This window comes from Lepisosteus oculatus, chromosome 3 (genome assembly GCF_040954835.1).
Source record: "Lepisosteus oculatus isolate fLepOcu1 chromosome 3, fLepOcu1.hap2, whole genome shotgun sequence".
Lineage (NCBI taxonomy): Eukaryota > Metazoa > Chordata > Actinopteri > Semionotiformes > Lepisosteidae > Lepisosteus > Lepisosteus oculatus.
Genome location: NC_090698.1, coordinates 9481056 through 9494347, shown reverse-complemented (window position 1 = coordinate 9494347; position 13292 = coordinate 9481056). Strand labels below are relative to the sequence as shown.

General features: G+C 52.2%; 2 protein-coding genes across 11 annotated transcripts in view; both read left to right on the top strand.

The window, feature by feature from the left end:
- Positions 1 to 2318, top strand: part of kdm6ba (lysine (K)-specific demethylase 6B, a) — a 117768-nt gene extending 115450 nt beyond the window's left edge. For all 10 annotated transcript variants that reach the window (XM_069186682.1, XM_069186679.1, XM_069186673.1 and 7 more), the window contains one exon: positions 445 to 2318. In XM_069186682.1, coding sequence (XP_069042783.1) covers positions 445 to 468 — 24 coding nt within the window. In that variant the 3' untranslated portion in view covers positions 469 to 2318. The remainder of the gene's footprint in view (positions 1 to 444) is intronic.
- A 1753-nt stretch (positions 2319 to 4071) lies between these two features.
- Positions 4072 to 11799, top strand: tmem88b (transmembrane protein 88 b). The gene is made up of 7 exons (XM_069187641.1): positions 4072 to 4077; positions 4166 to 4241; positions 4501 to 4520; positions 5075 to 5173; positions 6531 to 7247; positions 9412 to 9759; positions 11475 to 11799. Exons 1-7 carry the CDS (start codon positions 4072 to 4074, stop codon positions 11748 to 11750), a joined length of 1542 nt encoding a protein of 513 aa, XP_069043742.1. The 3' UTR covers positions 11751 to 11799.
- The last annotated feature ends 1493 nt before the right edge of the window (positions 11800 to 13292 follow it).

Sequence of the window (13292 nt, the reverse complement as noted above, 5' to 3'; positions counted from 1 at the left end):
GTTTAGAGGATAGGCAAATGAAAACCATAAAGCTTGATAAGAATCAAACCATAGTTACCATAGAGGATAGGCACAGAAAATCTCTTGGACAGTAGTTCATGCTTGTTCATGCTCATCGCCCTGTCTGTCCTGGTAGAGGAGTTAGCCAGGCTGGCGCAGGTCTGGGAGGGGGGAGGTCCTGTCGGGATAGCCTCTGCTCTCCGGCTACTGTAGCGAAAAAGCTGCGAAAAACGGGGACAAAAACCGTGGCTTCGCTCCAGGACGAACACGCAGCTTCCCGTGAGAGCGGACTCTCGGAACGGATAATTTGGCGTGTAATTAACCTCGCAATAACTGGGTCTCCGAAAAGTACCAGGATTGTGCTGGCAAAGCAAATACTCTGTGCTGATCGTGAGGCTCTCTTCCGTTCCCTCTGACCCCTTTTCCTCTCTCTCTCTCTTGCAGGCACTGATGCCCAGCTCACGATAGGAAGTCTCTTCTGTGTCCATAGCCATAACCAAAACATGGCTCCTGCTCGCCAGGAGAAAACATTTTCTTAATTTATTATTTTTTTGGGGAGGGGTATAATTTTTTGGGTTGTTTTTTTTTGTATTTTGTATTACAACTACTGCTAATACTTGCCGAACAGCCAATCAAACCGTTTACTCCAGTGTTGTTTACAAAGCCGCATCAGCCAATAAACGCCCTTTTGCTCGTTTTGGCCCCGCCCGCCGACTGTGGATTCGTTTCCTCTACAGCCTGATCGGGGGGGGCGTATCGGGAAGGAGGGGCCTGTCGACACGCCTCCTGGGTGACTGTGGAGTGGCTCTCTGTAATGGCCTGGTCAGAGAGGCGTGTCTGGGACGTGGCCAGTGGACAGAACCTTCCTCTGTGTGACTGTGGATTGGGTTTCTGGTTTCCGTAGAGACCCCCAGAGAAGCCTGGCTGGGGACTGGCCAGTGAGCACGCCTCCCTCTGTGACTGCGGGTTGGTTGCCGTAGAGACGGGTCAGGGGGTGTGTCCGGGGGAGGGGCCTGTGGGACACGCCTCTCTGTGTAAACGACGAGGAACGCTTGTGGTCAGAAAGGTGCTGAGGGCTGTTTCTCTTTCCCGTGTTGCTCTGTTCTGTTTTAAGATCCCAGAAATTTGTAAATGCTGTTTTTTTTTCCTCTCTCTAGATTTTGTTTTGTTTTCTGTTCAAGTGTTGTTTTTTTTATTTATTTTGTATCTGAAGAATAGAACAGCCTAGTTATATACCACATTGGCCTTGGGACTTGTATTTACATAAAAAGTAAAAAAAAAAAGAATAATAATAGAGATATGAGAACATTTTTCTAAAGCATTAATAATTAAAAAAGACATACAATTGTTTGGAATGCTTAAAAACATACGGGTTGTAGAAATCTTTTTTTTTGTCTTAGAGAATCTTGTATATGTGTTGTAAAGACGTGATGTTGGCATAATAGGATCTGATTTCCTGTTTTTAAATATTGAATTGTCCTGGTATCACCCTATTAGCTATCACACTGGGTCTTTTTTCACCTTTGTTGTGATCATATATATTATTTTTTAGTGAAAAATCATTTTACCTCCTCGATTTTGTTGGGACTGTTGAATTGTGTTTCTTTTTTTTGGTTTTGTTTTTCTGGATTCAAGATTTTAATGTAAATTGTTTTGTTTTATTTATATATTGTTTTTTTCTTCTTCTATTTATTGGATATGGATGGTTCTCCCATTGTTTTGTTTTTAATAGGGATGTCAGAAATTTGAAAGGTCTTTTCTATTGTTATTATAATAATTCTTATTAACCTGTAATATTTGATGAATGGGTGCTCGGAGAGGATTGTTCTTACTGGTGCTCCACCTCTCCTTCTGTCCCCCAGTATATAGAAATTATATATATATAAAACTTTACCTTCCCTGTTGTTAAATAGACCCCAGGGCCCCATAGAACTCATTTGATGGAATGCTGTCTTTGTATTTCAAAAATTATTATTTTTTATTTTCTAGGGCATTTTGCTAAGATGACTAAGTGATATGAACTGTTTTTCAGAAGCTAATGAATTTCGATGGGCTGCAGTTGTTGGACATGAGATCCTTTTTCCTTCTCTGTCTGTCTCCTGGTTTCCTTTTGGCAGGAGTTTTATTTTTCCTTTTGCAAATACACATCTTTTTATCCTCCATCGGCATCTATTTGAAACTGCACTGTTATCAAAAAAAAATGTTCACACGGAAAAGCTGAGCCAGATTTCTCTTACACTTGTGAATTTGTGTGACTATTATTATTACTACTATTATTATTCTAAATAATAAAAACTTTTGATAAACATTTGACTGAAGTTCAACTTTTCTGCTCTTTTGTTTTCACAAAAATCACGTTTTCACAAAAAAAAATCACAAAAATTTGTTTTCACCCCATCACGTCGGGGTCCAGGCTCAGTGAGGCGATGTCTGCAAGAACCAGGCTTAGGTGATCAGTTCCCACTGGCCAAACGATTAGGTACTCACACACCCCCGTTCCATGTGTGAGGCAGAAACAGCTCTGGCAGAACGTGGGAGAGTAATACTCAAGTAAGGAGGCAGGTACAGCCCAGCGCCACCCTGTGCCTGCAGTGGTGGGGATGTGTGGGATTGGACTGGACATAGGTTTGAAATCTTGGGGCTTGTTCTGATTGATCCCGATGGGATCTTGTCTTCAGCTCCGTAAGCCTGTCATATATTGTGTGACAGGGTAGTAGGATATGTGTAGAAAATGTCTGTTATGGGCCTGTGCAATGTCAAGAGTTTTCAACCCCCCACCCCCTGCAATCATGCCCCCCAGAACTAATTCTGTAGTTCAGGAAGCTTGTAAGGGTGGAGAAACTACATTTCCCAGCAGGCCATGGCCCATGAAGGGCTGTACTTGGGATAAAGGTGACGCAAACCTGAGCTCCTGCTGTCTTTTCATAGAGAACAGGTCACAAGGCTGAGGCCGGCTGGTCACCATCTAGCAAACAAAAAGGAAAGAAAACCTGAAGAAAGTCTTCTAGTTTAAAAGAAAGTTGCTGATCTGTTTCCCTGTCTTTCTAAACTGGCTGGATGAAGTAGAGTTAAAATTGGACTATACAGGAGAAAGAGCGTTTTCTTGTTTTGAAAGTCGGCGTTCCTGGTGGCCTGGGGATAAGATCTCACACATCTGGACAGAGGCACGGGGAGAGGTGTGTTCACGTCTCCAGTGTTTGCCTTGTGGAGTTGGTACCTCATATTTTGGCCAGTGGGCATGTGTATATGGGGAAGCAGAGGTGTAGCGTGAATTCCCCCTTCAGGTTTTGTGAACCCTGGAAGTGAAGAAAATGCCCTCGCTGTCCTGGGCTCTCTGCTGCTTTCGGAGCATTGCTGTGCTCACCGGGCTGCCTCCGGGACCCTGATCAACGCGTGTACTTGTGTCCACTTTCGCCTCAACCCCCCCCCCCCCGCGGTGCCCTGGCTGCCAGGGCCTGCCAGCGGCTCTCCGCGAGCCAGGATGTCCAGGGAGGACAGGAAGCCGGGATCCGTGCGGTCAGCGCAGTGTGAGGCAGAGGGCTCAGCTGCTGCTGCCCCCGACGGCCCCAGTCTTGCTAGATGCTCAGGTCAGACAAAAAAAAACCAATTCTGTGTGATACAGAATGGGAGTCCCCAGTTAGCATTTAAAAAAAAAACACGATGCTTGACTGCCTTCTGGTATGGTAATTGCTTGCTGGTTCATGTCTTGTGGTTAAAAAAAAAGTGGTCAATATGCTTACTTTCCCAAACTGCTGGAAAATGGCATGGTCCATCCCATCCAAGGAGGTAGGAATGGCCTAGCACATAGTATATCCCATGATTCTTGTGAACTGTAAAGTAGCAGCAGACCTGACCTTTATCTCGAAACTCTGTCCTGTGATAAAGCAGGCTGTCAACAGTGATCTCACAAGAGGCCCCACACTGCTGGTTCATGTGCTTCAGCTGCATTGAAGGAAGCAGCAGTTTCAGCAATGGAACCTCGAACAGACCACAAAGGTTTTCCACAGCGGCCTCCTGCCTCGCTGCCGAGCAGGTCCGGCCAGTAGCAGAGTGATGGTTGGATCAGGCAGGATGGCGGTAACGCTGCTTTGAAATGAAGCGGTGTGTTAGCCACTAGAGGAGGGCAGGTCTGCTCTGAGGGTGTTCGCTGCTATTTCTGCTACAGATGGCTCAGTACCTGAGTGACAAAGTCAACTTTGAGGACTGTCCTTCCACGCCGCAACAAGGACCAGAGGGCACAGGTGGAAACTGACAGGGAGCACGCGTAGGGCTCAGAACAGGAGGCACTTCTTTACACAAAGGGTGGTGGGGGTGTGGAACCGGCTGCCTTCTCCTTTCGTGCTTTCCCCGGCCGTGAAAGGCGAGTGTAATTGTGTGTGCTCTGTTTCCCTAGAGATCCCTGGAGAGAATGGAAGTTTTCAAGGGTGAGTTGGCAGCTGCGTTTGTTTCCTGTGTTTGTTACTTGCTCTTTCACTTCCCTCTTTTCCTGTCCTCTCGCAGCCAATCTGACCATTCTGGAGGTGAGAGGCTCCCTCCTCCCCCTGGCTCTCTCCCTCTCCTCTGCCTGTCTCCCTCTCTTTCCTCTCCCTGTCTCCCTCTCTCTCCTCTCCCTGTCTCCCTCTCTCCCTCTCTCTCCTCTCCCTGTGTGCCTCTCTCAATGTCCTCTCCCTTTCTCTCCTCTCCCTGTGTGCCTCTCTTTCCTCCCCCACCTCCCTGTGTGCCTCTCTCTCCTCTCCCCCTCTCCCTGTGTGCCTCTCTCCCTCTCCTCTGCCTGTCTCCCTCCCTCTCCTCTCCCTGTCTCCCTCTCTCTCCCTCTGTGCCTCTCTCTATCTCCTCTCTCCATCTCCCTTTCTCTCCTCTCCCTCTCTGCCTCTCTCCCTCTGCTGTGACAGGAGGACACATACTGAGTTCCCTCCTCCCTCTCCCAGTAGGATTGGGACCTGTTGTGATTCTGGCAGTTGTGGGAACTCTGGGATTAGATTTCTGAATTTAGGGAAGAATGTTTCTCTAATCCCAGAATGTGTCACAGTGCAGTAGGAAGTGCACCTCTGTCTCTGTTTCTCCCTGCTGGCAGTGGGAGTACAGCCTGTCTTCTCTGGACAGCCAGGTCTGCCTGTGTCCAGTTTCTGTGTCCAGGCTGTGGTCACAGAGCCTGTCCTCTCTGGGCAGCCAGGTCTGCCTGTGTCCAGTTTCTGTGTCCAGGCTGTGGTCACTGAGCCTGTCCTCTATTCTGAATGGAGTTTGTAAGTGTAAAGTTTGGGAGAGACGGCAACAAACAAGTTCAATCAGGCCGTCATTAATTAGCACTCACTCCTGATGTCACTTCCTCTTCGAAGACGCTATAAATACTGTAGGTGATCCCCTTCTCTCCTCCACCCCATCTCCACCTCTGCAGCTGCCCCCTGGTCACTCCTCACTCTGCAGGGGGGTCCTGCCTCCCCATCCTGTGGCCGAGAGGCCGGCCCTCAGCCAAGAGGGTTAAGCCAAATTCTCACTAACCACTCCATAATCCTTCCAGTACGCTTCATTCCTGGGGGCTGTTATTCCTAGTGAAATATTGCTTAGTTGTGCTCGACGTCTTTCTCTGTACACAGAGTATGTTTCTGCAGAACACTACCTCCTCCTCTGTTCTGTCACCAGTGAGTTTTTTAAAAGTTTTTACGGCTCTGATATAAAGAAAGTACCCCCCTCCCCCCCCCTTCCACTCTCCCTGCCTCCCTCCTCATCCTGCTGTGTTTTTATCACTTTTGGAGAGTAGGGGGCTTGAGCCAAAACTCTCCTCCCCCCCTCCCTGGGCACAGGAACAGATCTTCACTGGTGATCGCTCCCCCGCTGACCCCCTCTCTTTCAGGATTAACTCCTGTGTCGCTCCGCATCAGCGCAAATCCAGGGAGAAATGGGTGAATCCGAGCGGAGATTTGTCTCCCCCAGACTCAGCCTGGTTGGCTCACTGTATAAAACACAGTTCCCTTCCCGGCAATGTCTTTCCCTGTTCTTCGCCGTGTGTTTTGAAATTCCGGCGGTTTTGCTTCCCGGGGACCATCCTGGCTTGCGGCAGAAGCTGTGCCTGTTCCTGCGAGGGGGGCTCAGCTTGACTGGGAGTTCAGCTTGACCCCTCGCGTGCCGAGTTTGTCAGGGAGGAAGATTTAGGAGGAAGAGGAAGACAAAGAGAAAGCAGCATGTGCTGACCTGGCTGACCTGGGGGGGGTGGGTATTTGCTGTCTTTGACGTAGCTAAAAGCCTTTCCCGGGGGATTTTCCCTGCAGGAATGTGGTGCTGGGACGCCTGCAGGGCCACCCCCCAGCCCCCAGCCCTGGCAGGACAGAGATCGGAAGTAAAACTTGCTCATTTCTGCTATTGCCCACTTCCAAAACAGTACAGGGCAGCACTGGTTTAGAGGGGAGACCTAAACGCGTAGAGAGCAGCCCAGTCTATTTCCATGATTCCGTAAGGCAGTAGCAGACCAGTCTCAGCGTGCTGTGCTGCAGGATAGCAGGCTGATGTAATGGGACCCCCTGAGAGGCTGTGAGTGTTGGGGGGGTTCACTGGCCGACCCCCGAGCTCCTTCTCCAGCCGGACTCTTCTCCTTCTCTTCCCTAGTTCCCCTGCTGTGCGCGGATCGCTCCGGGAAGGAGCGGACCCTTGGGAACCTCCGGCAGACCCGACTCCTCCGAGGAAGCACGCGCAGGGGAGGCTGGAAAACTTTCCCTGGCGCTTTAAATCCACATTCCTTTCCCGGCTCCCTCTGCAGATTCCACTCTTATTCCCACTCCAGTCAGGTTATCTCAGATCCCCCCTGTGCCCACCCCCCAGCTCCAGCGGAGAGGGGGGGGAGGGGACAGGGAGGGAGAGGTGTGCCTGTTAGGAAGCTGGAACGGGCAGGGAGGGAGGGAGAGAGAGAGAGAGAGAGCAACACTGTTATAATTAACACGCAGGCCATTGTAACCACAGCCCTGCTCGGGACAGTGCGTCACAGCCAGAGCTCCCCAAGACACAGCCGGCCATCCTCTCCCCCGTCTGCCCAGAGCGCGACACCGGAGGCAGCCAGGACCGCTGGGAAGGACAAGGTGGTCCCACACCCTCCCGCGAGCCAGACGGAGGGAACAGAGCCAGGCACAGGCACAGGCGCTCGGGGAGAAGCCGCGGGGAGTCCGGAGCGGAGGGGCAGAGCCGAGACGGAGGTGGCGGAGACCCTGGATTTGCAGCGCTGTGCCGGGACGGACGCGCTCCTGCCGCCCGGAGACGCGGTGAGTGCTCCTTCTCTGGCTGTGCGGTGGGCGAGGGGCGCAGGGGCCACACTGGCACCCCAGCCCTCTTCTGGGCTCGGATTCTGATGTTGCTGATGTGGAGCCGCCAGTACCGTACTGGGGTGTCCTGCATCGGGCCTCCTCCTGCCTGCTCAGACTGACCGTGTCTGGCTGCTGGGCCCGGGGAGGGGGGTCAGGACCTCCTTGCCTCTCCACCGCGGGGGCTCCCGGGCTGGAGAGGCTGCTGGTGTCCGAAAGCACGACCGGTGGGCACCCCCCACGCCCAGCAGACGGGCACACTGGCTCACTCCTCCTGCCCGTTCCTCTCCAGTCTCGCAACGTGAACCACAAGGTTCTCCGCTACTTTACCTTTGCCTACTGCCCTGTCTCTCTCACACCTGAAGAAGGCTCCACGGCCGAAACGTTGTGTTCTCTTTCTTCTTTTTTTCAGCATGGAATAAACCTATTACTTGATCCACTGAATCAATAAGACAGTCAGCCCACAGCATGGCTTTGTGCTGCTGGCTTGTCTGCAGGTGGCTGTAATGCGTGTTGTGATTTAAGGCTGAGATTTATTTACTCATGCTTTCAGCGTGACGAACAGAGTGCTAAACTGCACTGATCCGCCAGCAATGCCTCTCACCTCACCCCAGCTGGCAGATTCACTTGTTTAGGACACAGCGAGGTGTACACAGCATGACTTCTGCAGAGCATTGACTGCAGAGCATTGAGCAGGGAAGAGGTTAACTTCAGCTGTGTTTACTGCCCCTGAGCTGGACAGGGAACAACCCGTGTCCCAGAGGCAGTATTCCAGCCTGCCCTGCTGCAGTGTCAGCTGGACTCTTGTGGGAGGACAGTGGGACTCTGCGCTGCGCTTGGGAGCTCTTGGAGCAGTTCTGCAACCTGCTCCAAGCATTTCAAAGCAAACACGAGTAAAGGTTTAAGGGCTGCTTTGCACAGTTAGATCATCACTCTTGTGAAAAAAAAACTGAAAGTTGGGTGTTAGAAAGCCAGCATCTTGGCTCCAATCCCCAGCCCGGAGCTGTGCCCTCGAGCCAGGATTTGCCCCTGTTAATCAGGAGAAGCAGCACAATGAGGAACAACAGGTCCGAATGGGTAATTAGCACTCAGAGGCAGTGGGATTAGCTGCTCCTCTGGGCTGATGAGGAGTGTTAGAGGGGCAGCTGGGGGAATGGGGGTTCAGTTCACGAGTCTGGGCTCCCGTCAGTAGGGAGGGAGAGTACTGCAGAGGCTGGGGCTCATTAGGGCTAGACTGGGCGGGTTTACAAGCCTCTGGAACCAGCAGGTGAGTGAGCAAGGGAGACTGGAGAAGACAGTGTGGACTGTGCTGAGGGGTGATTCAATCTGCACAGGAAGCGCAGGGTTTTGTACACAAAGGCCAGGCGGTGTTGATGTTCTGGCCAGCCAATCCAGGACCGATGGGGGGGGGAGATGGTACCTGCAGGACTGGAGCATTACTGAGCAGGCAGCAGGTCTTCTCACAGCACAGAGGAGTCTAGCTGGCGCAGGTCTCGTCCTGAGTGCTCATTGTACCTTAACACTCGCATACAGGTGGTCTGAGAGAGAGGAGTAAAGCAACAGCAAACCCGGCTGCTGCTCTGTCAGTGATGCAGGCGTCCCTGCCATTACCTCATGAGGAATCTCACTGCCTCTGAGGTCTAATCACCCATTCAGACCAGCTCTCCCTCAATGTGCACCGTCTCCCTGTTAACAGAAGCCCATCCTGCCTCAAGGCCACAGCACTGGGTCTGAGTTTTGATAATGTCGAGGACTGTGCCTTTCTCACAAACCTCTCACAGCCTTCCAAGGGGTTAAAACATGAATCCTGTTGTGTGTTGTTCTGTGCTGCATGAAAGCAGATAACACAAGACAGACCACAAACAAGAGGGGGCCGTTTCGCCCATCTAGCTCGTTTGGTAATTAGTAGTTAATTGACCTGAGGATCTCATCCAGCTTGTTCTTGAAGGAAGTCAGGGTATCGTCTCCGGCAACATGCACGGGCGTCTTGTTCCACACTCCCACCACCTTTTGTGTACAGAAGCGACTGCCGATCCGCAGGCAGCAACGAGTGAACAACACAGGTTCTCGTTCTGTCTCTCATCCCCCTCCTCCTCTCTGACCCTTCCCTCCATCCTCCTCTCAGAACCCCAAGGCCATGACCGACATCCTGGAGACAGGAGATACCCTGGAGCTGGAGAGCACCGAGGGGCAGCGCCCCCCGGCTGCCTCCCCCTCGGCCTCGGGGGGCCCCGCGGGGGGCACGGCAGCGGGCACGGCGGTCGTGGTGCCCCCCCCTTACTCGGTGGCGGAGACGGGCGACCCACCCCTGGAGCTGCGCGGCTCACTAGACTGCTGGGCCTGCTCGGTGCTGGTCACGGCCCAGAACCTGGTCGTCGCCGCCATCAACGCCGGGCTGGTGGCGTTGATTTTCGGGACGATCCTGGCCCCCGCCACTGTCATGGTGGTGTTCGGCGCACTCTGTCACTCCAAGGTACGACACAGGGGTCTGTTTGTGTCTGTGTCCAGGCTGTGGTCACTGAGCCTGTCCTCTCTGGACAGCCAGGTCTGTCTGTGTCCAGTCTGTGGTCACTGAGTCTGTCTTCTCTGGACAGCCAGGTCTGTCTGTGGTCACTGAGTCTGTCTTCTCTGGACAGCCAGGTCTGTCTGTGTCCAGTTTCTGTGTCCACACTGTGGTGAATGAGCCTGACCTCTCTGGATAGGCAGGTCTGTCTATGGTCACTGAGCCTGGACTTTGTCAGGTCTGTCCTCCTTGCCGTCTCCTGACTGGTCAGACACTGGGGCAGCCCTTCCCCACTGTGCTGCACTGTGTGGGCCAGAGCCAGAGATCCCAGGTGTCCTTTATCAGCAGAGACAGCATGAGGCCCAGCAGGTCAGCCAGGACCACTCCAGCTGTGTGTGTGTGTGTGTGTGTGTGTGTGTGTGTGTGTGTGTGTGTGTGCACAAATCTCTTGGTCCCTCATCCTTTTTACTTTTCTTTCTCACCCCTTCTTCATCTACATCTCTCCTCTCCCCCTCCATCTTTCCTCTCCCTCTCCATCTCTCCTCTCTTCCCCTACATCACTCCTCTCTCCCCTTCATCTCCCCTCTCTCTCCCTCTCCTCCTCTCCTCTCTCAGTGTGTGGTATCAGTGTACTGATAAGGGTGCGAGTGTGTGTGTGTCACTGTGTGTGTGGACACATTCCTGATCTGTGTCTGGTCTGTCTCCTCTCTCACCTCTCATTCACATTCCACAGCAGAACGCTCCCTGCCTGTCTTTGACCCCTGATCCATCAGCTCCTCTCCCCTTCTCTCTCCTATCCCTCACCCTCAGTGTACTGAGTGGACAGTAGAATCTGTAGTGTGTATTAACCTTCTCCCTCTCAGGCTCTGTGCAGACTCTGTTGTATGTATTAACCTGTCTCTATCAGGCTCTGTGCAGACTCTGTAGTGTGTATTAACCTGTCTCTATCAGGCTCGGTGCAGACGCTGTAGTTTGTATTAACCTGTCTCTCAGGCTCTGTGCAGACTCTGTAGTGTGTATTAACCTGTCTCTCTGGCTCTGTGCAGACTCCATAGTGTGTACTAACCAGTCTCTCTGGCTCTGTGCAGACTCTGTAGTGTGTATTAACCTGCCTCTCTCTCTCAGGCTCTGTAGTGTGTATTAACCTGTCTCTCTCTCAGGCTTGGTGCAGACTCTGTAGTTTGTATTATCCTGTCTCTCTCTCAGGCTCTGTACAGACTCTGTAGTGTGTATTGACCTGTCTCTCTTTCAGGCTCTGTGCAGACTCTAGTGTGTATTAACCTGTCTCTCTTTCAGGCTCTGTGCAGACTCTGTAGTGTGTATTAACCTGTCTCTCTCTCAGGCTTGGTGCAGACTCTGTAGTGTGTATTAACCTGTCTCTCTCTCAGGCTCTGTGCAGACTCTAGTGTGTATTAACCTGTCTCTCTATCAGGCTCTGTGCAGACTCTGTAGTGTGTATTGGCCTGTCTCTCTCTCAGGCTCTGTGCAGACTCTGTAGTGTGTATTGGCCTGTCTCTCTCTCAGGCTCTGTGCAGACTCTGTAGTGTGTATTGGCCTGTCTCTCTCTCAGGCTCTGTGCAGACTCTGTAGTGTGTATTGACCTATATTAACCTGTCTCTCAGGGTCAGTGCAGACTCTGTAGACAAGTGTTATACCCTGTATTAACCCGTCTCTCCCCCCTGCAGGTGCGCACTCCTGACTCGGACGCCTACTGCTCAGACCTGCTGACGGACGCCGGCTGTGTGGCGCTGCTGGTCGTGGGCTTCCTGCTGGTGACCCCCCTGCTGGTCCTGGCGCTGGCGGCCTACTGCCGGCTGGCCAGGCACCTGCAGCTGGGGCTCTGCTTCGTCCCCTACAGCCGCGCCGTCTACAAGAACCTGCCCGCCGCCCAGCACCGCGGCCTGGGAGGCTGCTGTGGGCAGGAGGGCGAGAGGGAGGGCAAGGGCAAGGTGTGGGTGTGAGGGGAGGAGAGAGGAGAGAGGAGAGGAGAGGAGAGACGGGGAGAGGAGAGGGGAGAGAGGGGGAGAGGGGAGGGGAGGAGAGAGGAGAAGGGGAGAGGAGAGGGGAGGAGAGGAGAGAGGGGGAGAGGGGGAGAGGGGAGGGGAGGAGAGAGGAGAAGGGGAGAGGAGAGGGGAGGAGGAGAGAGGAGAGGGGAGAGAGAAGGGAGAGGGGGATAGAGGAGAGAGGGAGAGAGAAGAGAGAAAAGAGAGGAGAGAAGGGGAGAGGGAGAGAGGGGAGGAGGAGAGAGAAGGGAGGGAGAAGAGAAAGGACAGGGAGAGGACAAGAGAGGCCCAGGGAAAAGGAAAGGGAGAGGACAGAGGCGGACAGGGGAGAGAGGAGACAGCCAGCTAGATAAAGAGGGAGGAGTACTGATTCCCACAGAAACCCCGCTTTCAGGAGATACAGGGGATCTCATCCTGTTTTCCAAGCCTTCCTGAGGGCCAGGGGGGACATGTGACTTCAGCTCCCAGGTTTCCCCGAGATCCTGCCCTCAGAAGCTTTCGTCCGAGTCCGGCATGCTGGTGTGCAGCAGGAAGTCTGGATGACTGCGAAGACAATGGGAGGAAAAGGGAAGATGGAGCGAGGACACAGCTGTGACGTGTGCATCCTGTCTCCCACTCCGGAGCCCTTCCCGACTTCGGACATCCCGGAATTACAGGATATACCCACTCTGTGTGTTAGCACTGGACAAAACTGCTCTAGCCAAACGATTCCCGACCAAATCCCACTGGCATGCCACTCGAAACGTCACTATAAACTTCCATGAATTCCGGAGCCGATCATGTATGGAAAATTCTGATGACAAAAGATTTGATTATCGCAGCTGCAGCTGGCAAAACCTGGAGCAGATCGCATTGTTGTGGAGGGGGAATCAGCCTGACAACATTGTAAAACCTGGAGTGGATCTAGCTGTTGTGCATCAGGATTCTTCCTGGGTTTCCTGTACATCATAAATGAAGTAATACAGGAGCTCGTGGAGACCAGTGGACTGTATCACAGTACATTGACATCTACTGATCCCAGCATCTTGTCCAGCCTTTTCTGGAAAGACCAGAGATCAAACTGGACCTCATGCCAGTTACCATACAGGGCACTTTGTGATGTTTAACCATGAATGGACTCATCTCTCCCTGTCATAGTTTTTTTAAACTTTTTTTTACTTTTTATTCCTTTATTCTTTATTTCTTTTGCTTCCATCAGAAGGTTATATTTGTAATTATTTACCAACTGCTCTGGCATCAGGGTAATTAGGATGAGTAATCATGTTTTTTCAAGTGTTATTTTTAGCTTTACTGAGTGTATTGTTTTGCTTGTCTGCTGGGAGTTTGTTTTAATAAATTGCCAGTGAATAAAGTCACAGAGGGGGTGCTGCTTGCTTGACAAACTGGTGTGAATCAGGTCTCAGCAGAAGAAAAGTCTGTCTTCCCTGCTGACCCAGGTGCAGTGAGCAGTGGACACAGCCATGTCCTGTCACTGTAGTGTCTCTCACTCGGGGCTGGTCC